Source organism: Pongo pygmaeus, chromosome 20 (genome assembly GCF_028885625.2).
Source record: "Pongo pygmaeus isolate AG05252 chromosome 20, NHGRI_mPonPyg2-v2.0_pri, whole genome shotgun sequence".
NCBI lineage: Eukaryota > Metazoa > Chordata > Mammalia > Primates > Hominidae > Pongo > Pongo pygmaeus.
Genome location: NC_072393.2, coordinates 62,317,562 through 62,340,512, shown reverse-complemented (window position 1 = coordinate 62,340,512; position 22,951 = coordinate 62,317,562). Strand labels below are relative to the sequence as shown.

At 41.8% G+C, this 22,951-nt stretch overlaps 1 protein-coding gene across 2 annotated transcripts in view; it reads left to right on the top strand.

Annotated features, from left to right (window-relative positions):
- Nucleotides 1-9,724: 9,724 nt before the first annotated feature.
- NLRP11 (NLR family pyrin domain containing 11) overlaps nucleotides 9,725-22,951 on the top strand; it is a 33,043-nt gene continuing 19,816 nt past the window's right edge. For both annotated transcript variants that reach the window (XM_054463744.1, XM_054463745.1), the window contains exons 1-3: nucleotides 9,725-9,995; nucleotides 17,765-19,334; nucleotides 20,089-20,250. In XM_054463744.1, the coding sequence (XP_054319719.1) occupies nucleotides 9,725-9,995; nucleotides 17,765-19,334; nucleotides 20,089-20,250 (2,003 nt within the window). The remainder of the gene's footprint in view (nucleotides 9,996-17,764; nucleotides 19,335-20,088; nucleotides 20,251-22,951) is intronic.

The following is a 22,951-nucleotide window of genomic DNA, read 5'->3' as shown; positions in this document are numbered from 1 at the left end:
ATCAAAATGTACTTTATGTTTTATAAATGTGAGGTGTTGTTGACAAAAATCATTCCCTACTCCAACTCATGAAGCTATCTAATATTGCCTTTTAAAATATGATAGAGTTTTGAATTTCACACAGAAGTATTAAGTCACTTGTAATTATTTTTCTCTAAGGTAGGGAGAAGGGATCCATTTTTTTTTCCGTTTAAATACAAATGGCACCAGCTCCATTTAATGAATAGTTCACCTACGCCACTGCCCAGCAATCTGTTATAAACCAGCTTTTCATATTTGCCTACATTGGTTTCTGGGTTCTGTGTTTTGTTTCACTATTCATTTGTTCATCCATGTGCCAACAAGTTTTGTTTTTTGTTTTTTGTTTTTTTTTTTTTTTGAGACAGAATCGCTCTGTCGCCCAGGCTGAAGTGCAGTGGCATGATCTCGGCTCACTGCAAGCTCTGCCTCCCGGGCTCAAGTAATTCTCCTGCCTCAGCCTCCCGAGTAGCTGGGACTACAGGCGCCTGCCACCGCACCTGGCTAATTTTTTTGTATTTTTGGTAGAGACAGGGGTTTCACTGTGTTAGCCAGGATGGTCTCAATCTCCTGACCTTGTGATCTGCCCGCCTCGGCCTCCCAAAGTGCTGGGATTACAGGCATAAGCCACCACCCCCGGCCAACCAATAAGTCTTAATTACCATAGTTTTTAAATTAAATCTTTATAGGGTAGGTCCAACTCAATCATCATTCCCACCTCCCACCCACCTATGTGCTTCAGGCATCTCTTGGCTTGTACTAGTCCCTTCTGTTTTCCACATACATTTCAGAATTATATTTTGATACGAAAATTTCTATTGGGATTTTATTGTTTTACTGAATATAAAGGTCTATTTGGGAGCATATTAACATCTTCATAATAATAACTCCTGTACAAGAATGTAATGTTATCCTTCATTTTTAAGGATTTTGTATATGGCAATAACATTGTATATCACATTCAATAAGATTTACAATCTCTTATAAGAATTATTTCTAGTTTATATTTTTCTTGGAACTGCACGTGGCATCCTTTAAAATTTTAAATTCCAATTAGTTTTTTTTTAGAGAAATACAATCATATTTGTATGTTGATTTATATTCACCAAAGCTGCTTTGAATCCTAACAATTTATCAATAGATTTAAGGGGAGAGAGTTTGCATGGATATTCAAATTATCTCCAATATGATCATTTTGCCTCTTTCTTCCAGATCCATTGTCTTGTCCCAGTGAACAGGTGCAGTTTGTTGAAATAAGAGGGGTGACGGAGGCTTTGTTTGTCTTGTGTCTTATTGTAAAAGGTATTCTTTCATCATTTTCCCATCCATTATGAGATTTTTGGTTGCTCTTGCTTTTTTGGAACCCTTTACTGGGTGAAGGAAATTATTTTATTTCCTAATTTACAAAGATACATCTAAAAGCATGAATAGATATAGACTCTTTTATATTTCCCCTTTTGCACCTATGAAGATACCCCTATTTTTCTTTAATCTGTCCAATATGAGGAACTATATTTATCAGTTATACCCAGAGCATACTCCCTCCTGACTGAAGCAGATACCTGCGCATAGGAGTGAGTTATCAGTCGTCATTAAAGGTCTCCAGGTGATTCCAATAGGTGGCCAAGATGGGCCCCCTGGGTGGAGGATCTAGGACGTGCCTCCGCAAATTATATCACCTGTTAAACATGCCTTTGGTTGCATTCGTTCTACAAATATTTATGGCCTCCCTCAGATTTGAAAGGATCCTTGCCAGGTGGTGATACAGACTAGACAGCGTATTCCCCTCATGGAGCTTATTGTATAGATGGTTATCCGACATTGAGATTCTGGGTGGAGAACTTCTTTCCCCCGGCACTGCCTAAATCAATTGTTCTGGAGGTTCTTGGTCAGACGCCCCATGAGCTCCAGCATCATAAACGGGGTGTGGACTGTCTTCTAATCAGCAGACCCTGTTTAGTCCTGGGTGGAGAAAGACAGTTGGGGCATCTGGGCAGAAACACGCAGGTGCAGCAGTATTTCCCCTCCATCGCGAAGATCATCAAGAACCCACCTTGGCCAATCAAGAGAGGAGTCAGCTGGCTAATCACGGGGCAGGCACCGCCTTTTTCTTCCCGCTTCCTGGCTTGTTTGTTTTTGACCAGCCAAGGAGACCTGGTGGCAGGGTTGGTGAGTTACCTTTCTGGCCGATTTGTTTCTTTGGATTTTAAGGTCTTTTTTTATTATGTTACATTGGTTCTTTAGCTTTCTCTTTGGTTAGGAGCTGGAAATAATATGATGGGGGAATAAAATGACTAAAGTTACTAAGGGCAGGCCAAGCTGTGTTACCATTTTCAAGTTCACATGAGTAAATTTGTGTCATGCTTTTTTTTTTTTTTGCAAACTTATTTAAGTTGACAGACAAAATTGCATGTATTGTGTGCAGCATGATGTTTTGAAGTGTATGTGCGTTGTGGGTGGAGTGTTTAAACCTAGCTAACTCATCATCATAGCCTTATGGATGCTATTCTTCCACATGATGCATAAAGTGTTAGAGATGAAAAGAATGTTTTTATTTTTATTTATTTATTTTGAGACGGAGTCTCGCTCTGTCGCCCAGGCTGGAGTGCAGTGGCGCGATCTCAGCTCACTGCAACCTCTGCCTCCTGGGTTCAGGCGACTCTCCCACCTCAGACTCCCAAGTAGCAGGAATGACAGGCACATGCCACCATATCTAGCTAATGTTTGTATTTTTAGTAGAGATGGGGTTTCGCCATGTTGTCTAGGCTGGTCTCGAACTCCTGACCTCAGGTAATGTGCCCACCTTGGCCTCCCAAAGTGCTGGGATTACAGGCGTGAGCCCTTGCACCCAGTCCTGAGCTCTATTTTAATGTTAATGTGGGTCAGTTGTGCCTAGGCTCCAAAAGGAAGGAGATAGGAGGAGGTTTGACCTCCCTTCCTGCCATAGTCAATAATTCTGTTTTTCAAGTATTTTGGCCAGGAGGGGGTCCGCTCAGTTGGTTGCGGGCGGCGGCCGGGGCGGCGGGGGCAGGTCTTAACATGTTATTTTTAGTTTACAAATTGATTCTTAACTTTGAGTGCTGAATTTACAGGGGGGATTGGAACAATACACTGATTCCTGGGCCCAACCTCCAAAGTCTCTAATCAGTGTCTGTATTTCAGGACACTGGGGTTTTTGATAACTCCCCAGGTGATTCCCCTGCGTCTCAGTGCTTGAGAAAGTCTGGTCACAGGTGTTTGAAGTGCCCAACTGTGTGGTGATCAGCTATTCTGATGCAACGCGGACTTGGGACCTGCAATGCTGTAGTGTCAGCTTTTGTGCAGGTGTTGGAGCTCACCTCATAGTTCAGTCAGCACCTTGTAGTTCAGTCAACAGCAAAATTCTAGCAACCAACTTAAAAAGCATTGCAGTGTGGTCAGATGAGTGTACAAAATGTTGGTGTAAAAACAGTGTTTTGCCCTTTGGGAAAAGTAATAAAAGCTTTTAACACACACTCAACATTGCATTTTTTTTTTTTTTTGAGGAAGCTATGAAACCATCACTAGGCATAAAGCTTATGGAATTTTCCTTGAATTAATCCTATGTCATAGTATAAAATCAGAAACACCTGAAGACTGAGAGAGTCATGATTAAATATTTCTGGTGCATTATTACCAACCCACTTAAAGATCATACCTTAACACAAGGAAAGCTCATACAAGAGTGTTTAGGGAAATATGGACTGTTTGAGTCTAAAGGTGACTCTACTTTATTAGACAAACATATCACTAGAACGAAATACAGTTGACTCCTGAACTCGGAAGTCTCTCAGAATAAGTCTCAGTTACAAGGACGGAGCTCAAAGGCAATGGTGAAATAGAAGTCAAAGGAGGGAATAGTTTGGGAATTTGGGGAAGGGTTGGACTTGGTGAGGCTTAACTTATTAATCCCTAATCTACTTGTTTTCGCTTAGGGGGGAAAAACACCTAGATACAAGATTTAAAAGAAAACACTTGTGTTGCACAAATGTGTTTAACAGATTTATGGTGGACCCTTGAACAGTACAGGTTTGAGCTGCATGGGTTCCATTTATACATGAAGTTTCAAAAATAAATATATTGGAGAATTTTGGGGGAGATGTATGACAACTTGTAGATGAACCAGGCAGCCTAGAAATACTTAAAAAATTAAAGTCAGATATGTCATGAATGCAATCAATATAGATGTTAGTCTACTTATGTGTTAATTGACTGTTGATAAGGCTTCTGGTCAATAGTAGGCTATGAGTGTTGGAAGTCAAAAGTTATACGTGGATTTTTGACTGCCTAGGGGCTGGCACCATGGACTTTTGAGTTCAGGAGTCAATTGTATTTCCCTCTAACATGTTTAAGAAAGTGGAGGTATCTTTAGACTCAAACAGTTCATACTTCTCTAAACCCTGTTGTATGAGCTTTTTCTTGTGTTCTTTAAAGTATGATTTTTTTTTTTTTTTGAGACGGAGTCTTGCCCAGGCTGGAGTGCGGTGGCACAATCTCAGCTCACTGCAACCTCTGCTTCTGAGGTTCAAGCGATTCTCCTGCCTCAGCCTCCTGAGTAGCTGGGACTACAGGCGCGTGCCACCATGCCCCGCTAATTTTTTGTATTTTTAGTAGAGACAGGGCTTCACCGTGTTAGCCAGGATAGGGGTCTCCATCTCCTGACCTCATGATCTGCCCTCCTCAGCCTCCCAAAGTGCTGGGATTACAGGCGTGAGCCACCATGCCCAGCCTAAAGTATGATTTTTAAGTGGGTTGATAATACATAATAATGCACCAGAAATATCTAATCATGTCCTTGCCAGACTTCAGGTGTTTCTGATTTTATACTATTGTATAGGATGATTTAAAGAGTATTCCATAAGTTTTATGCCTGCTTCATAGGCTCCTCAAAAAAAAATGCAATATTGAGTCAGCGTGTGTATGTATATTAAAAGCTCTTATTACTTACTTTTCTCAAAAGGCAAAAGACTGTTTTACACCAACATTTCATACCCTCATCTGACCACAGTGCAATGCTTTTAAATTCATTGCTGGAAGTTGCTGTTGACTGAATTACAAGATGCTAATTTTGTATATACATGTGTTAGCCATTTATAACTTCTTGTCTCTTCAAGTTCTATATCTAATTGATATTTCCTCAAAGATTTTGAATAGAGTTCTTAAATCAATAACTTTAAAATCTTCTCTTTTTCAATGTTATCTTCATCCCTTGCTTCTGTCTACATATTTTTCTTCAAAGGTCAGATATGCATCTGTTTTTATTAAGCCCCGGAGTCACAACGCATAAAGCTTATGGAACATTCCTTATTCTAGAAGTATAAAATCAGAAACAAGGGCATGATTAAATATTTCTTAATTAAATATTAAGTCCCAATCATTCCTTAAAAAATACAACCCAATCTTATTTACTGAATTTTGTTTGTATAGTGATGGAAAGCTTGCAGTTTCCTTCCATCTAGGCAGTGAGCCAATTTTCTCAACACCATTTAATGCATATTTCGTATCAGTGTGGATTTGTGAGACCATAATTATGATGTACTTAATTGGAGCTGCAGTGGCCTTACATATGTGCATACATAGCAGCTCTCATGGGATTTAAAATTTGTTGCAATGAGTATTCTCCATGAGAAGTACAGATCTACTTTAATTGACATCATTACTAACTTTGCAGTCTGATAAAATTCTAAGCCTCAGTTCTAAAATTTTTCTTTGACATCTTCAGTCATGACATAAAGATATCATTTTAGGGTGAGAGAGAAGAGAAATTCCATTGAGACTAAGGCAATCTTTTTTTATTTCTTTCTGAGACAGAGTCTTGCTCTGTTTCCCAGGCTGCGGTGCAGCAGCACTATCTCAGCTCACAGCAATCTCTGCCTCCCAGGTTCAAGTGATTCTCCTGTCTCAGCCTCCCAAATAGCTGGGATTACAGGTACCCACCACCACCATGCTTGGCTAGTTTTTTGTAGTTTTAGTAGAGATGGGGTTTCATTATGATGGCCCGGCTGGTCTCGGACTCCTGACCTCAGGTGATCCACCTGCCTCAGCCTCCCAAAGTGCTGGGATTACAGGCGTGAGCCACTGTGCCTGGCCGACTAAGGCAATCTTGTTAACCATATGAGCATGAAAAGAACTGACCTCTTAGCAAATATGCTGTCAATTATGGATGCAGAGGCTGAGAACACTGGGGAGAAAGAGAAACAGTGGTCCTGCCCTGATGGAGACTTCAATTTAAGGGAGTAATTAGACCTGAAAGCAAATCTCCCATCACTAACAATGTTAATGGGGTTGCCTGCTGCAAGGTAAGAGACGGTCATGTGAGTTTAGGAGGTTGTCATTCAATGTTGTGAGGTTATTTCCTGTTAACCTGTGTGTCAGGTGTTGAATGCCATCCCCTAGTTGGGTTAGGTGGGATGACTTGGGACTTGGCACAGTCCTGTTCACAGCTGGGACTTATTACAATGAGGACTACAAAGCAGAATTGGCAAAGCAAAGAGGCACATGGGACAAAATCCAGAGGAAACCAGGCTCCCGAGCGTCCTCTCCCAGCAGAGTCACCCAGGACATGTGGAATTCCCCCAGCAGCAAGTGGTAAAAACACACATGGGGTATTGTCTGCTGTGGAAGATCATTACAAACTCAGTGCTCGGGTTTGTGTGTGTGAGAGCTGGTCACATAGGCATCCTCTTCCTAGCATATTCCAAAATATGCATTAAACAGTGCCGAAAAAATTGGCTCACTGCTTAGATGGAAGGAAAATGCAAGCTTCCAGGCTCCCAGAAGGACAGCAAAGCTTCAGCATAAGCCATGTTGTCTATACAAGCCATATAGGCATGTGAGCCACTCTTATCAGCTCTGAGAATGTGGGTGGGGGGTGCCTTCCACGTCCAAGTTCCAGATGCTAGCCAATGGCCAATGTAGCAGGCAGATCCTAAAGATGGCAGTCTCGCACCTGTCGCGTTAACTCTTCTGTACACCCTGAAATCCTGGCTTCAGCCGACATGACACCTGTATGTACATATGTCAGGGTAACGGTCCCATTCACTGCTTTTTATCTCAATAGTATATTATAAATATCTTTCTGGGTCTGGCAAATATAGACCTAGGACCAGTCTTTATGGTTTCACATTCAATTTTATTCATGTAATGACTTTTTTTTCTGAGTTGAGAGAGATTAAGACATTTTTGAATAACTAAGTTTTGGAAAGATTTCTTAGCATGTTTGTGCATTTAGGTCCAGAATACAAAAGTATACATGAGACGAAAAGCTGTGGAATGATTACTCTCCGAAGTCCAGCTTAGGTTTAGGAACTCAAAGGGTGTGATTCCTTCCCCTATCCTCCTCAGACCTGATACTGAGCAGAGTAAGAATTCCACGCCACCCTCTCTTCAGGGGGATTTTCTAGTTAACCTTCTCATTTGTCTGTCCCCTGCCACTGAGTGGTGGCCTTTCATCTGTCCTCCCACCTCAGTGTGCCCCAGGGTTTGTCTTCTCCTTTGCCCTAAAATTGTATATGATTTCCTAAAACTGAGCTCTAGGCTGCCAAAGTTTGCTCGACTTCACCTGACCTAACATTAAAGCTACTCCCTGGGTGCATGCCTGCCTTCTGAAACTCAGTGACTTCCTTATTTTTTTTTTCTGCCAGCTCAACCATGCATTTAAAAGCTCCTTTAGGGGAGGAGAGGGAAACAGGGAGTGACTGCTTACTAGCTACAGGCCCTCCTTTAGGGAAAATGAAAATGTTCTGGAAGAGGGTATCATAGTTCTTACCTTGTTGGGCACTGGGGATTTGCATAACACTGCTGCAAAACTCAGGTATCATAGGCGCATGTGAGTATGCCCATTTTTTTACCCCTTTATTGGGGGATCATGAGTGTCTTTCCATGTACTTCATGGCCATGGTGGAGTCAGATCCAACCCAGTGGCTCTATCTTCTAACATAGTACCCGGTATGTGAGGTCTGCAAGCTTAACGTGCCTACTTCTGCCCTTCAGGTAGGCATCACTGTTGAGTGTGTCTACAATACCAGTGACTCTGTCTTGTATTTGGTGCATCTTATCAGCTTCACCGGCGATTTCTTTACGCTCAACAACCTAGTTACGGTTGAGTATCTAGTTAGGTTTATTTCATGGTTGGAGATCGAGCAGTCTAGCCTCAAGCAGATACCTGCCATTCTCCAACATTCATTTACTCCCCCAAAGGGACTATTTATCCCTTGTTCTCTGTGTCAAAGCATTTGCCGTAAAACCATGGAGACGTTAGCCAATCCACATCCACTCGTATCTGATCAGATCTTCTTTCTCCACCTTTGTCATAAACTCTGAGTGCCTTGACTGTGTTGGGTCAAGGCTCTGCGGTGGATTCTTTAGTCACAACTCTGCAATCTCAACTTCTCATGACTGAGTGTAATGATACCAGGATTAGACTGACATTGAAACTTACGGGTGTAGGAGGCTCATGGGGTTTAGAAATTTGTCAAGGGAAAAGATAACCAAGGGTTGGCAGTTGCACACATGCTTTTTTGGGTGGCATTTTCACAGGTTTGTGTGTGGGGCATGTCTCTCACTGCAGGAGCCTGGCCAGGGGCTACAGTGTGTGGGTCCCTACTCAGGAGGAGAGGAAGATGGGGAACCCCTGCAGAGGTGGGGTAGGATTGGAGAGGCAACCTGCGTGTGCGTGTGCGTGTGTGTGTGTGTGTGTGTGTGTGTGTCTGTGTGTGTGGGCGATACCACTCAGTACAGTGGGGAGGAAGATCTCCTGAGTCTGAGAGCTCCAAAGGGCAGTAGCACCTTGCAGTCATCTTGACCCTGGGGACTTACCTATTGCTGGCAGATGTTGGGAGCAGCTCTGTGAGGTATGCAAAGCAGGCAGGCTCTACATGGCTAAACATCTGCTTATTTGGGCTGTGTTTAAAACAATTGGGTGTATAAAAACTTGAGTTTGAAGCCAGTGGGCTTTATGCGCTAACAGATTTCAGCCTAGAGTGAAAAAATAACCCAGGGGCTGTCTTTGGCTCATTTATATACTAACAAGACAGAACAGAGTACATCACAACTTAGATTTCTTTTCAGCAGCATACAAGACCACAAACAGCCTGTTTGCTTATTATAACAGTTGCCTCTTCATTAGGAGTCCTTATACGTATCAATGACATACCTCCAAGGAGTATAGTCATTGTAAATACAGCCAATTGCTATACAGATTATTCCAGCATAGAGGAGTTTCATATACAACAGTATATCTTGTAAGAGACCATAAGTCTAGATTTCCAGTCTGCATAGGGGTGACAATTTCAAACGAAACACTTCCCCTCCAAAGTCTCTATATGATACTTTGGAGCATGTAGGTATCAATTCTCAACCTATATGCTATTTGCTAATCAGGGATAACATTTACCGTAAGAATGTTGCCTTTTAACACAACTGATGTTCCACCTTAACAGAACCTAGAAATTTGCCAAGATCAATCGACAAGACCATTGACCCAGACAGAAAGATTTCAGACTTACTGTTGATGGCCTATCAGAAAGGAGCTTCTATCACACCACAGGAATTGTCTAGGATGTTAGCTTTGGATGAATTGGCATTACTGTGTGGTTTGATTGTCTGATTCCACATCTATTTTTTAGATCTCATATTTCTTGTGCCTCAAAATCCCTTCTCTGAAGTCTGCCTTGCCTGGAGAAGCAAGATGGCAGAATCGGATTCTACTGACTTTGACCTGCTGTGGTATCTAGAGAATCTCAGTGACAAGGAATTTCAGAGTTTTAAGAAGTATCTGGCACGCAAGATTCTTGATTTCAAACTGCCACAGGTTCCACTGATACAGTTGACAAAAGAAGAACTGGCTAACGTGTTGCCAATCTCTTATGAGGGACAGTATATATGGAATATGCTCTTCAGCATATTTTTAATGATGCGTAAGGAAGATCTTTGTAGGAAGATCATTGGCAGACGAAACCGTGAGTGGGATCATGAGAAGGGTGGGCAGAAATCGGGGCACTTCACAGGAAGCTGGGTGTTGGGCCTTTTTTTTTTTTTTAATAGGTTTCTGGGAAACAGGTAGTATTTGATTACATGAGTAAGTTCTTTAGTGGTGATTTCTGAAACTTTGGTACCCCCACCATCTGAGCAGTATACACTGTACCCAGTGTGTAGTCTTTTATCCCTCACCTCCCTCTCACACTTCCCGCCGAGTCCCTGTAGTCCAATGTATCATTCTTATGCCTTTGCATCCTCATAGCTTAGCTCCCACTTATGAGAACATACAATGTTTGGTTTTCCATGCCCAAGTTACTTCACTTAGAATAATGGTCTCCAATCCCATCCAGCTTGCTGCAAATGCTATTATTTTGCTTCTTTTTATGACTGAGTAGTATTCGTGTGTGTGTGTGTGTGTGTGTTCATAATTTCTTTATCTACTTGTTGATTGATGGGCATTTGGGCTGGTTCCATATTTTTGCAATTGCGAATTGTGCCACTATAAATGTGCATGTGTCTTTGTATAATGACTTCTTTTCCTCTGGGTAGATACACAGTAGTGGGATTGCTGGATCAAATGGTAGTTCTACTTTTAGTTCTTTAAGGAATATTCACACTGGTTTTCATAGTGGTTTACATTCCCACCAGCAGTGTAAAAGTGTTCCCTTTTTACCACATCCACACCAACATCTATCTTTTTAATTTTTTTTTTATCATGGCCATTCTTGCAGGAGTAAGGTGGGATTGCATTGTGGTTTTGATTTGCATTTCCCTGATCATTAGCAATGTTGAGCATTTTCTTCATATTCATTTTTTCAAGGACTATCAGATATTGGCCATTTGTGTATCTTCTTTTGAGAAGCATCTATTTGTGTCCTTAGTCCACTTGTTGATGGAATTGTTTAGCTTGGTGGTTTTGACACATGACTTTTCCATCCCCAAAGAACCAGTCTTCAGACCTGGAAATCACATGAGGACCAGGGATAGATTGGATATGGGTCATGTTCTGTTTTGTGGCTTTCTGATCCTACCTTTATTTTCTGTTATTATGCTAACCAGCTTATATGAAAGTAGCCAGCCAAAGGATTAGACTCAAAGAAAGTACTTAAGCTAGAGCAGATTTCCCAGCATAGAGCTCTGTCCTAGAACCATAAGACCCAGCTACAGAAAAGTAGGGTGCTCTGTGTAAAGATCATGGAGGGTTAACACCCGGGTACACTCCTATCATAAGACCCAGCTACAGAAATGTAGGGGGCTCTGTGTAAACATCATGGAGGGTTAACACCCGGGTACACTCCTACCATAAGACCCAGCTACAGAAATGTAGGGGGCTCTGTGTAAACATCATGGAGGGTTAACACCTGGGTACCCTCCTACCATAAGACCCAGCTACAGAAATGTAGGGGGCTCTGTGTAAAGATCATGGAGAGTTAACATTCTGGGTACACTCCTATGCAGGTCGTCATCATTGGCTCATTTAGTCCCTTCTGAACATCTCTAAAATAGATATAATCATGTATTCCAATTGAAAACCTGAATACCTGAGGGGTTAAGAGAACTTACCAAGATCATGAATACCACACTAAAATGGGATGTTGAAGTCTACAGCTATAATTGTATTAGAGTCTCTCTTACATAAAGCAATTATTAGAGCTAAACTGAGTACTCCAGTGTTGGGTGCATATATATTTACAATTGTTACATCCTCTTGCTAGATCAACCCTTTATCATTACATAATGACCTTCTTTGTCTCTTATTATAGTTTTTGTCATGGAATCTATTTTGTCTGATACAAGCATAGCTACTCCTCTTTTTTGGCTTCCAATGGCATGGAATATCTCCCTCTTGTTTTCAGTCTATGTGTCTTATAGGTGAACAGTAGATCTTTAGAATGAAGAAGTAGTTTGGTCCTCAAATTCCTCTAATATTGAAGATAACTTCTATAAAATATTAACTTGGTTAAACTCATATCTTCCTAATTAAATAGTATAGCATGTCTTTCACTCATCGTTGTGATTCACAGGCTTCTGGCCTTCCTTTGCTATTCTCCTCCTCCGACCCACGGCTTATATATACTTTATGGAGTCAAGGCTCATAACCTTGGCTTTTGATGGCAATCACAAGTATCTTTTTGTTGAGGCTTCTTTCTATATTTAAAGCTATACCTGGCTTATCGCATACCCCTGTCCCTGATGTGATGAATAATTCATTTCATTGCCTTAATTAACTGGACTTCATTGTTGCTTCCTCCATCTCTGCCTCCGAGAAGGATTCATGAGTGAATTCCTTAGTGAATTCCTTAATTTTATGTCTAAAACTCTTTGCATGTCTTTATACACAAATGAGAACTTTACTGGATGTAATATTCTCCAGCTACTCCTTTTTAATATTGTATAAATTCCTTCTATGTCTTCTGGCACTGAATATGTTTGGAGAAATGTTAACCTGTTAAGATTTGTTTTCCTTTTTCGTGTTTATTTATTGCTAAATTCTTTTTTTTTTTTGAGATGGAGTCTTGTTCCATTGTCCAGGCTGGAATGCAGTGGAACAATCTCGGCTCACTGCAACCTCCACCTCCTAGGTTCGAGTGATTCTCGTGACTTAGCCTCCTGAGTAGCTGGGATTACGGGTGCCCACCACCACGCCCGGCTCATTTTTGTGTTTTTAGTAGAGATGGGGTTTCACTATGTTGGCCAGGCTGGTCTTGAACTCCTGACCTCAGGTGATCCACCTGCCTCGGCCTCCCAAAGTGCTGGGATTACAGGCATGAGCCACCGTGCCCAGCCTCTTGCTAAATTCTTGAATAATTTCTTTATCCTTAAAGTTCAAAAGCTTAATAGGGGTGCATATGAATGTTCTTTTTTTTCCTCTTTTAAAACATTTGTCACCCATATTTACATACTCCATAATTACAAGGATTTTTTTTCTGTAACCTGAATTTGATCTTTCTGTCTATATTCTCTATTTTGAGGCCATACATTTTTCTTAGACCTTTTCCTTCCATACCTACATGCTTCTGGCTTTATTGTGATGTAATTGACAAATAAAAATTATATATACTTAAGGTGTACAACTTGATGTTTTGATATACACTGTAAAATAACGATCCATGGGAACTCTTGCTCACTCACCATCTCCCTGTGGTCAGGAGCCTTCCTGGGCTGTGCGCCAGTCCTGGGCTGGTGGCTGTCCTGTCTCACTCTTCTGTTCTCCGTGGGTTGTGTGGCTTCCTTGACGAATCCCATGTGTCCTAGATAATCCAGTTGAAGAACTGGTGTTGCCACTCTGTTCTCTCTCCATGACAGCGGTGCACACTACCAGCTTCTGGTCTACCATCTTCTCTAACCATGCCTCACTTTATATTTTAGATATTTTAAAAATTACACTCTAAGTACCTCGACATGGTGGTAAACTTGTTTTCCTTCCTTGAGTGTTTTCTTCCAGAATTAGTAATTTTTTTTTTTTTAGTTGCGTGGTTATCCTGTCATTCACTTCTTTTCTTATCTAGCTCAAGCTTATGGACAACTGTGTCCAAAATGTATAGCTTGTCCTGGTATAGTGTAAAGCAGTGGTCCCCCACATTTTTGGCACCAGTTTCACAGAAGACAATTTTTCCATGGACTAGAAGGGGGGTGGAGATGGATGGTTTGGGGATAATTCAAATGTATTACATTTATTGTGTACTTTATTTCTATTACATTGTAATATAATGAAATAATTCTACAACTCACCATGATGTAGAATCACTGGGAGCCCTGAGCTCATTTTCCTGCAACTAGACAGTCCCATTTGGGGGTGATGGGAGGCAGTGACAGATCATCAGGCATTAGATTCTCATAAGGAGGGTACAACCTAGATCCCTCCTATGTGCAGTTCACCATAGGGTTCACGCTCCTGTGAGAATCCAGTGCTCCCACTGATCTGACAGGAGGTAGAGCCCAGGCGATAATGTGAGCGATGGAGAGCAGCTGTAAATAGAGGAGTGCTCAGTCACCCACCACTCACCGTCGGCTGTGGGGCCCAGTCCCTAACAGGCCACAGACTGATCAGTCTGGCGTAAAGTCTACTGAACATGCCTCCTAGGCCATGTTGTAATCTCTTATTACCCTTTACATTTTTACCACTATCTACTGAGGGTGTCAATGAGGGGGAAGTGAACCCAAGTTTGAGAGAAGTCTTTCCTGGAGACCATGGCTGTGTCCTCCATGGTGACCCTTTAAATGTCGGTAGCAGGGCTGAGTCCACTCAGTGAGTTTCTCACTTCCATGGACATTGCAATGTCTTTCCCCTCCCTCTCTGCCCAGGGCCCTGAGAAAATAGAAATCCTTCCTGCTTCTCTTGATCATCTTATTCTGAAGACTGTTGTGCTGTCCCTTCCTCATGTGAGAGGTACATGCTCACCTGCTCTGTTTACTTCTCTCCAAATTGCAGATATTTAAGAGAATATCAGACATGGTTTCTTTTCTTCACTTTCTTCACCCAGTACCTCTTCTGGGATGGCTTGACATATCGCAGTAGTAATTGCAAAAGGTCTTAGTACTTACATAGACTGCTCCCAGTGGGAAAAAAAACTCAAATGGAGCTTTGGAATTTGGGACAGGAAATTGATAGATGCCTGATGGGCCTTGAAATTTTCAATGGGGAAAGAAACTACAAGTCAAGTAATTAAAGGGTAGAGGAAACTACAGGTCAAGAAACTACTTGACCTGTAGCTTTTCTCTGCTTTTTAAAATTTTTTCTCCCAGGCTGGAGTGCAGCGGTACAATCTTGGCTCACTGCAACCTCTGCCTCCTGGGTTCAAGTGATTCTCCTGTCTCAGCCTCCCGAGTAGCTGGGATTACAGGCACACGCCACCACGCCGGGCTAATTTTTGTATTTTTAGTAGAGATGGGGTTTTTCCACGTTGGCCAGGCTGGTCTCAAACTGACCTCAGGTGATCCGCCGGCCTTCGCCTCCCAAAGTGCTGGGATTACAGGTGCGAGCCACTGCGCCAGGCCATCCTCTACCATTTTAATAAGTTTTTGACATGCCTTTGACCTTCAGTGGACTTTATCAGGTGGGAACCTTAACTGGTGGAAAGTTTAGCAAGGTTGTTCCCTGAAATAACACTGGAAAGTTTAGTAAGGTTGTTCCCTGAAATAACAGTGGAAAGTTTAGCAAGGTTGTTCCCTGAAATAACAGTGGAAAATGCATATTATTAACTTGAAGATAAGGAGATTTAGGGGGACAATAAAGATGCAGCCTGGTGGTGGCGGTTTTGCTCATGATAAAAGGTGACAAGGGAGAAATGGACTGAAGAATAAACTTAAGGTTTTGAACTAAGTTTATAGAAAATAAAAAGGTCTTGACAGACTTTTCTGACCACAAAGGATTCTCAAGAAAGAGATTCAGGGTCATAGGGTAGTTCTATTTTTCATTTTTTGAGGAACCTCCACATCATTTTTTGTAATGACTCCTCTAATTGACAGCCCCACACACCGTGCACAAGGCTTCCCTTTTCTCCACATCTTCACCCACACTTATCTTTTGTCTTCTTGATAATATCCATTCTAACAGGTGTGAAGGGAATATCTCATCGTGATTTTTATTTGCATTTCTGATTCGTGATGTTGAATACCTTTTCATCCCCTCTCCTTTTGGGACTGTAATTACACGTATTTTATACTGGTCCTTTGATATTGTATCACAGTTCCCTGATGGTCTGATTGTTTTTCCTCTGTGCTTGTTAGGCCAGTTCTATTGATCTGTGCTGGTGCCCCCCGTCCTTTCTTCTGTGTGTGCCATCTGCCATTCAGCCATTCCAATGAATTCTTTGTTTTGCACAGTGTATATTTTAAGTTACAGAGCATCCACCTGATTCTTATACTCTATATACCTAATATATGGGGATATATACATAATATGAAACTTATTATAAAATCACCTCCTAATTCCAAAAGCTGGGTTATATGTACAAATGCTTCTATTCAGTTTTAATTTTACTTTTGACAAATAGTTATGCATACTTATATGGGACAATGTGATCTTTTGATATGCTTCCATTGTGGAATGTTGACATGAAGCTAACAAATCTATTGTCTCACGTACTTATTCACTTATGTGCGTGTGTGTGCATGTGTGTATGTGTGAAACTGGAAAGCTTCTGAATGGCAAAGGAAATGAGTGAAGAGACTCCTGGATTGGGAGAATATATTTGTAAAATATGTATGATACGCAACTAATATCCAAAATATATAAGGAACTGCATAACAAAACAGATAACCCAATCAATAAATTGGCAAAAAGAAAAACACCTAAATAGACATCTTCCAAAGATTTTTTTTTCTTGATTAGGAATCATGGTTTATAATCACGAACCATACTCATAATCATCATCATGGCTCTCTGCTTCTTTGAATCTCAATTTTTTTATTGTATGCTAAACATCATATATAAAAACAGTAAGGAGAAAGTCCTGTCTCTGCCAGGCTGTTGAGATGTGCTAAGTCGGAACGAGGCAGCCCTGGTAGTCTTGAGGGTGGGATCAGGCCCGTTTATCCATCAGGCTCATCTCCACTCGGGGGAGCCAGTGTGCCACATTCCTGTACATTCAAGTCCACCACACCAGCCCTGCTGCAGCTGTTAATCATTGGCTTTTATTTATCCCATCAAAGTTCTTCCACGCTGCCAGGCTCCCTGTTTTGCCTGCCCTTACCCAGGGATAAAAACATTTTCAAATATCTGCTCACTAAGGAAGGAGTCATCCCCCTCGAGGAATTCACTTATTTCGATCATTTCTGTATCATACCTCTATGACAGCTTTATACTTATGTCTTAACATTTTTGTTTTTTGCAGTGGGAGTGCAATCTTGTGTATTCTCAAGAAATAAGACTCCCTTCACGATAAATTTTACCTTTATTCCATACAATTTCATTTATCTTAAGTAGTTCATTAAATGATCAGGATTTCAGTAATGATATTCATAAACAAAAAAACAGAAGGAAAGATGAACGTGTAACTCATGACTGATGGGCCAAGATGTAATAGATACTTTGAGCTGAATACATACCAGGAAACAGTCCCTGAACTCGAGTTATTGCCTCAAAGGAAAAACTGGGTGTGAAATGAAACATAATTGAAGGCTACCTAAAATGCTAAGGAACCCCCAAAAATGAAAGAAATGTGTTCTTGATGCCAAGATATGAGAGGGAAGCCCTTGAAGGATAAAGAACAAAGCTAAAACAGATCTGTCGACTCCATTGTATGAGTGAATAGGTTTTATTCAACCTTTTTCCTTTAAAGCAATATGGGCCAGGCGCAGTGGCTCACGCCTGTAATCCCAGCACATTGGGAAGCCAAGGCAGGTGGATCACCTGAGGCCAGGAGTTTGAAACCAGCCTGGCTAACATGGCGAAACCCTGTCTCTACTAAAAATACAAAAAATTAGCCAGGCGTGGTGGTGCACGCCTGTAATCCTAGCTACTTGGGAGGCTGAGGCAGGAGAATCACTTGAACCTGGGAGGTGGAGGCTGTAGTGAGCCCAGTTCGTGCCACTGCATTCCAGCCTGTGCAATAAGAGCAAAACTCCATCTCAAAAACAAAGCAACATGATGGTAAATATCTTTGTACCTATATCTTTGTGATAAGCAGTAGTAAGTAAAAATTTCTACTGTATTTTTACTGTAAACATAAAAAGAAGCTAAAACTGTTTTTACATCTTGAACTTTCATCTTTGTTCTGTATTTTCTGCCCTGTACTCGCTGGATTAGGCAATCAGGAGGCATGCAAAGCTGTCTTGAGGAGAAAATTCATACTGCAATGGGAACGTCACACTTTTGGAAAATTTCATTATAAATTTTTTTGTGACATTACGTCAGATGTGTTCTACATACTTCAATTAGCCTATGATTCTACCAGCTGTTATTCAGCAAACGATCTCAATGTGTTCCTGATGGGAGATAGAGCATCTGGAAAAACTATGGTTGTAAATCTGGCTGTGTTGAGGTGGATCAATGGTGAGATATGGCAGAACATGATCTCGTACGTCGTTCACCTCACTTCTCAAGAAATAAACCAAATGACCGACAGCAGCTTGGCTGAGCTAATCGCCAAGGACTGGCCTGACCGCCAGGCTCCCATTGCAGACATCCTGTCTGATCCCAAGAAACTCCTTTTCATCCTCGAGGACTTGGACAACATAAGATTCGAGTTAAATGTCAATGACAGTGCTTTGTGTAGTAACAGCACCCAGAAAGTTCCCATTCCAATTCTCCTGGTCAGTTTGCTGAAGAGAAAAATGGCTCCGGGCTGCTGGTTCCTCATCTCCTCAAGGCCCACACGTGGGAATAATATAAAAATGTTCTTGAAAGAGGCAGATTGCTACACGACCTTGCAGCTGTCGAATGAGAAGAGGGAGATATATTTTAACTCTTTCTTTAAAGACCGCCAGAGAGCATCGGCAGCCCTCAGGCATGTACATGAGGATGAAATACTCGTGGGTCTGTGCCGAGTCACCATCTTATGCTGGATCACGTGTACTGTCCTGAATCGGCAGATGGACAAGGGGCGTGACTTCCAACTCTGCTGCCAAACACCCACTGATCTACACGCCCACTTTCTTGCTGATGCATTGACATCAGAGGCTGGACTTACTGCCAATCAGTATCACCTAGGTCTCCTAAAACGTCTGTGTTTGCTGGCTGCAGGAGGACTGTTTCTGAGCACCCTGAATTTCAGTGGTGAAGACCTCAGATGTGTTGGGTTTACTGAGGCTGATGTCTCTGTGTTGCAGGCCGCGAATATTCTTTTGCCGAGCAGCACTCATAAAGACCGTTACAAGTTCATACACTTGAACGTCCAGGAGTTTTGTGCAGCCATTGCATTTCTGATGGCAGTACCCAACTGTCTGATCCCCTCAGGCAGCAGAGCGTATAAAGAGAAGAGAGAACAATACTCTGACTTTAATCAAGTGTTTACTTTCATTTTTGGTCTTCTAAATGCAAACAGGAGAAAGATTCTTGAGACATCCTTTGGCTGCCAGCTACCGATGGTAGACAGCTTCAAGTGGTACTCGGTGGGATACATGAAACTTTCGGGCCCAGACCGGGAAAAGTTGAGGCACCATATGCCTTTGTTTTACTGTCTCTATGAGAATCGGGAAGAAGAATTTGTGAAGAAGATTGTGGACGCTCTCGAGGAGGTTACAGTTTACCTTCAATCAGACAAGGATATGATGGTCTCATTATACTGTCTGGAGTACTGCTGTCACCTGAGGACACTTAAGTTGAGTGTTCAGCGCATCTTTCAAAACAAAGAGCCACTTGTAAGGCCAACTGCTAGGTGAGTCTTTAAAAAATAAATCCTCTTTCCTGTCTTCCTAAGACCTGCCCGTAATTCTAGAGCTTGTTGACCAGAACAAGACAAACTCGGGGCCATGAAGAACTTGACTTCCAATCTAGCTTCTTATTAGACCAGTGACTTAAAACTCTCTGCTTCTGTTTAAAATCAAAGTTTGAGTTAAACCTCAGCACTGTTGACATTGTGGGCCAGCTATTCTTTGTGGTGGGGGTCTATCTTGCACATTGTAAGAGGTTTAGCAGTATCTCTGGTCTCTCCTGTGGCCAGTAGGGTCCCGTTTTCCCTAGTTGTGACAGCAACAAAAATCTTATACATCACCAGATGTCTGCTTAGCGGCAGAATTGCCTCATTGCAAACCAATGGTTTAACCTAATTTCTTCAGATCTGTTGTATAGATTAAAAAGAAATAAACCTTGTATTGTTACATTATAGGAGTATTCATGATAGCACAAAACATGCAACACTGATTTTTAATATTGAAGTTTAAAAATATTTAATAATCTTGCATTTAAAGGCCCTGCACTCAGATGTATCTTATCAGAATATGGAATCACCAGCTACTTTAGTGGATCGGAATGTTGTTCATTCATGCTTGACCCTACTTTATTTCTTGCTGCATGGTATTAAATCTGAGTCAGACAACAGGCACTTTCAAAACATACTTTAATTTACATGTTTTACAAATTGCTGGAGTTGAATCGGTTCCATTGGAAAACTCAATTTTTCTTCTGTGTAGTCAAATGAAGAGCCTTGTCTACTGGAGAGAGATCTGCTCTCTTTTTTATACAATGGAGACCCTCCGGGAACTGCATATCTTTGACAATGACCTTAATGATATTTCAGAAAGGATTCTGTCTAAAGCCCTGAAGCATTCTAGCTGTAAACTTCGCACACTCAAGTAAGTACTGTATCAACCTCTGCCTTAGAGGTTCCCCTAGGAATAATGGTGATCTTTTTCTTTCTCTGGGAGAAGACAATATACAAAACATACTTTCAGGTCAGGCTTATCAGGGCCTAGGCTCCTTCTGTACTTCTCAACCATCTTTAGTGTGTCTATGATAAAGATGACCTTAGGCCACAATGGCGTCTGAGGTCCTAGCCATCATGGCTGCCTTCAAGGCAGGAAGCAACAGAAGGGAGAAGGAAAGGTTTATCTAGAAGCTTCAGGAGCTTCCTTGATGGAGCCTTTTCAAAACTTTCTTGTATCACTTCTGCTTGCATCTCATTGGCCTGTTTACCTTGTCTTCATATGGCTTCATATAACTACAAAGGGGGACTGGGAAAGTAGTCTCTTGGAATCAGGAAGAAATAGTAACAAGTGGATTTATCCTGAGGAAGAAAGCAAAAATGGGTCAGGGTAGGAGTCTAACAGTTTCTTTCCTACGGGATGCGTTAGAATCAGGTGAAAAGCAGCTGTACTTGCCTAAATAGTCATTGGGAAAATTAGTATTTATCTGAGTTTATAATAGCTCTATAGGAAATGTCACTAAAATATTCAGTACACATCAACATATATGATCTTAGGATTCTGGAAGCCCAGGAGTTAGCTTTATTTTCATTCAAGAAGAATGCCTACTTTGTTTGAGGTGCTAGTCTAAGCACTAGGATATATCGATGGGGGAAAAAAGACAAATTTCCTTGCTTGCTATCTGATGAGACAGAATATAGGCAGACATAATAAGTACATGCATTTTAAAGTATTTTAGGATAATGGTGTTATGGGGGGAAAAGAATGGCAAGGTCAGGGTGCATAAGTGGGTATTTGGGGGTGTGGGAGGGTACAGGCTGTAGTAATAAGTTCCACAGAGAAAGTGAGATTTGAGCAAAGACTTGAATGAGGTGAAAGAATGAGCCAGATAAACTGTTGGTCATCCCTTGGGATGGGAGGGATCCATGAAACAAAGGCTTTGTGTTCAGAGATCTACGTGGTTAGACCAGTATGAGGCAGGAAGGGTATTACGGAGATGGCTCACAAGTATGTATGGCATGATCATGGTGTTGTAAACCAGTCTCAGGACTGGGTTTTCTGGAGTGAGGTGAGGCGTTTTGAGGGGTTTTGAGCAGAGATGCTATAATTTAGCTTGCATTTTAAGAAGCTCATTCTGGATACCGCATTTAAAAATGGTGAGTCGGGGAGCGTAGGGCAGAATCTGAAAGCTCAGAGGAGGCTTTTTCTTGGTGTTTGCCAGGTGAGAATCAATGGTGCCTCTGAGGGTATGAATAGTAGAGGTTGGTGAGGTGCAAACTCCGGGGCATATGTTGACAAAGGATGATTCCTTGATTAAATCTAGACTAGGAGAGAGAATTGCCCCAAGATCTTTGTTTTGAAAACTGCCATGTGAGAGTTGCCACTGAGATGGGAAATGATGGCGAGAGCCAGAATTTGAGGAAGGTCAGTCTAAAGTTGTTTGAGCTAAAGTTGTAATGTCTATTAGGTGTCCAGAGAGCAGTGTGGAATGTTTCTGAACTGAAGGTAAAATGTGGGTGTCATTCGTATATACATATGTATAACACAAATGTATATTTAAAGCCAAGGACTGAGTTCACCAAGGATAGGAAAGTTGCTCAGGAAGCAAAACAATCCAAAGACTGATGCCCAGAGTTCTCCAACATAAAGTGGTTGGGGAGAAAAGCAGAAACTACCGAAGGCCTTTGAGGGAGTAGTCATTAGGCTAGAAGGTAAAGTAAAGGGTGAGGTATCCTCGGATCCCAGTGAGGCAAGTTTACCAACGAATGAAAGGTCAACTGTGTCAGATGGCAGTCTTTATTCAAGGAGACTGAAGACTGAGAATTGGCCAATGACATTAGCAAGGTAGAAGTCATTGTTGGCCAAGAAGAGTTCTGGAAGGGTAGTGAGAGCAGAAATGCCTAAATGAAAATGATGAAAGGAAAACTGAAGACTTTTAGGGTGGGTGCAGTGGCTCATGCCTGTAATCCCAGCACTTTGAGAGGCTGAGGTGGGTGGATCACTTGAGGTTGGGAGTTCAAGACCAGCCTGGCTAACATGGTAAAACCCCATCTCTACTAAAAACACAAAAATTAGCCGGGTGTGGCGGCACGCAACTATAATCCCAGCTACTTGGGAGGCTGAGGCAGGAGAATCGCTTAAACCCGGAGGCGCAGGCTGCAGTGAGCTGAGATTGTGCCACTGTACTCCAGCCTGGGTGACAGAGTGAGACTCCATTATGTGTATTTGAAGAAAAAGAAAAAAAAAAAAAAACCTTAAACAGTTTTGTTGCAGCACGGGGCAAAGACATGGGAGAGAAGTTGTTTGTGTAAAATGGGGATCAGGAGAATCGCTAGGTAAAGGAGTCTGGAAATACAGCAACACGGAAAACATCCAGTCTCCCACCGAGTCACCACGTAGGCTGGGAAGTAAATTAAAAGGGCTTCCCGTGTGTTCTATGTCTGGATTTGCCATAGGATCCTCAATCCTCCAAGGGTTGGCCAGCTTCCACATTTCCCTTCCTGTCTCTTTCCTTTAATGTTGAGTTGGAGATTCCTAACTCTTCTCTAGGTGGCCCTTAGAGACAATGACCAAAGCTGTTGCCCCGATGTCCTGCTGCAACTCCAAGGGAGTAATGAGAAACGTTCTTCCG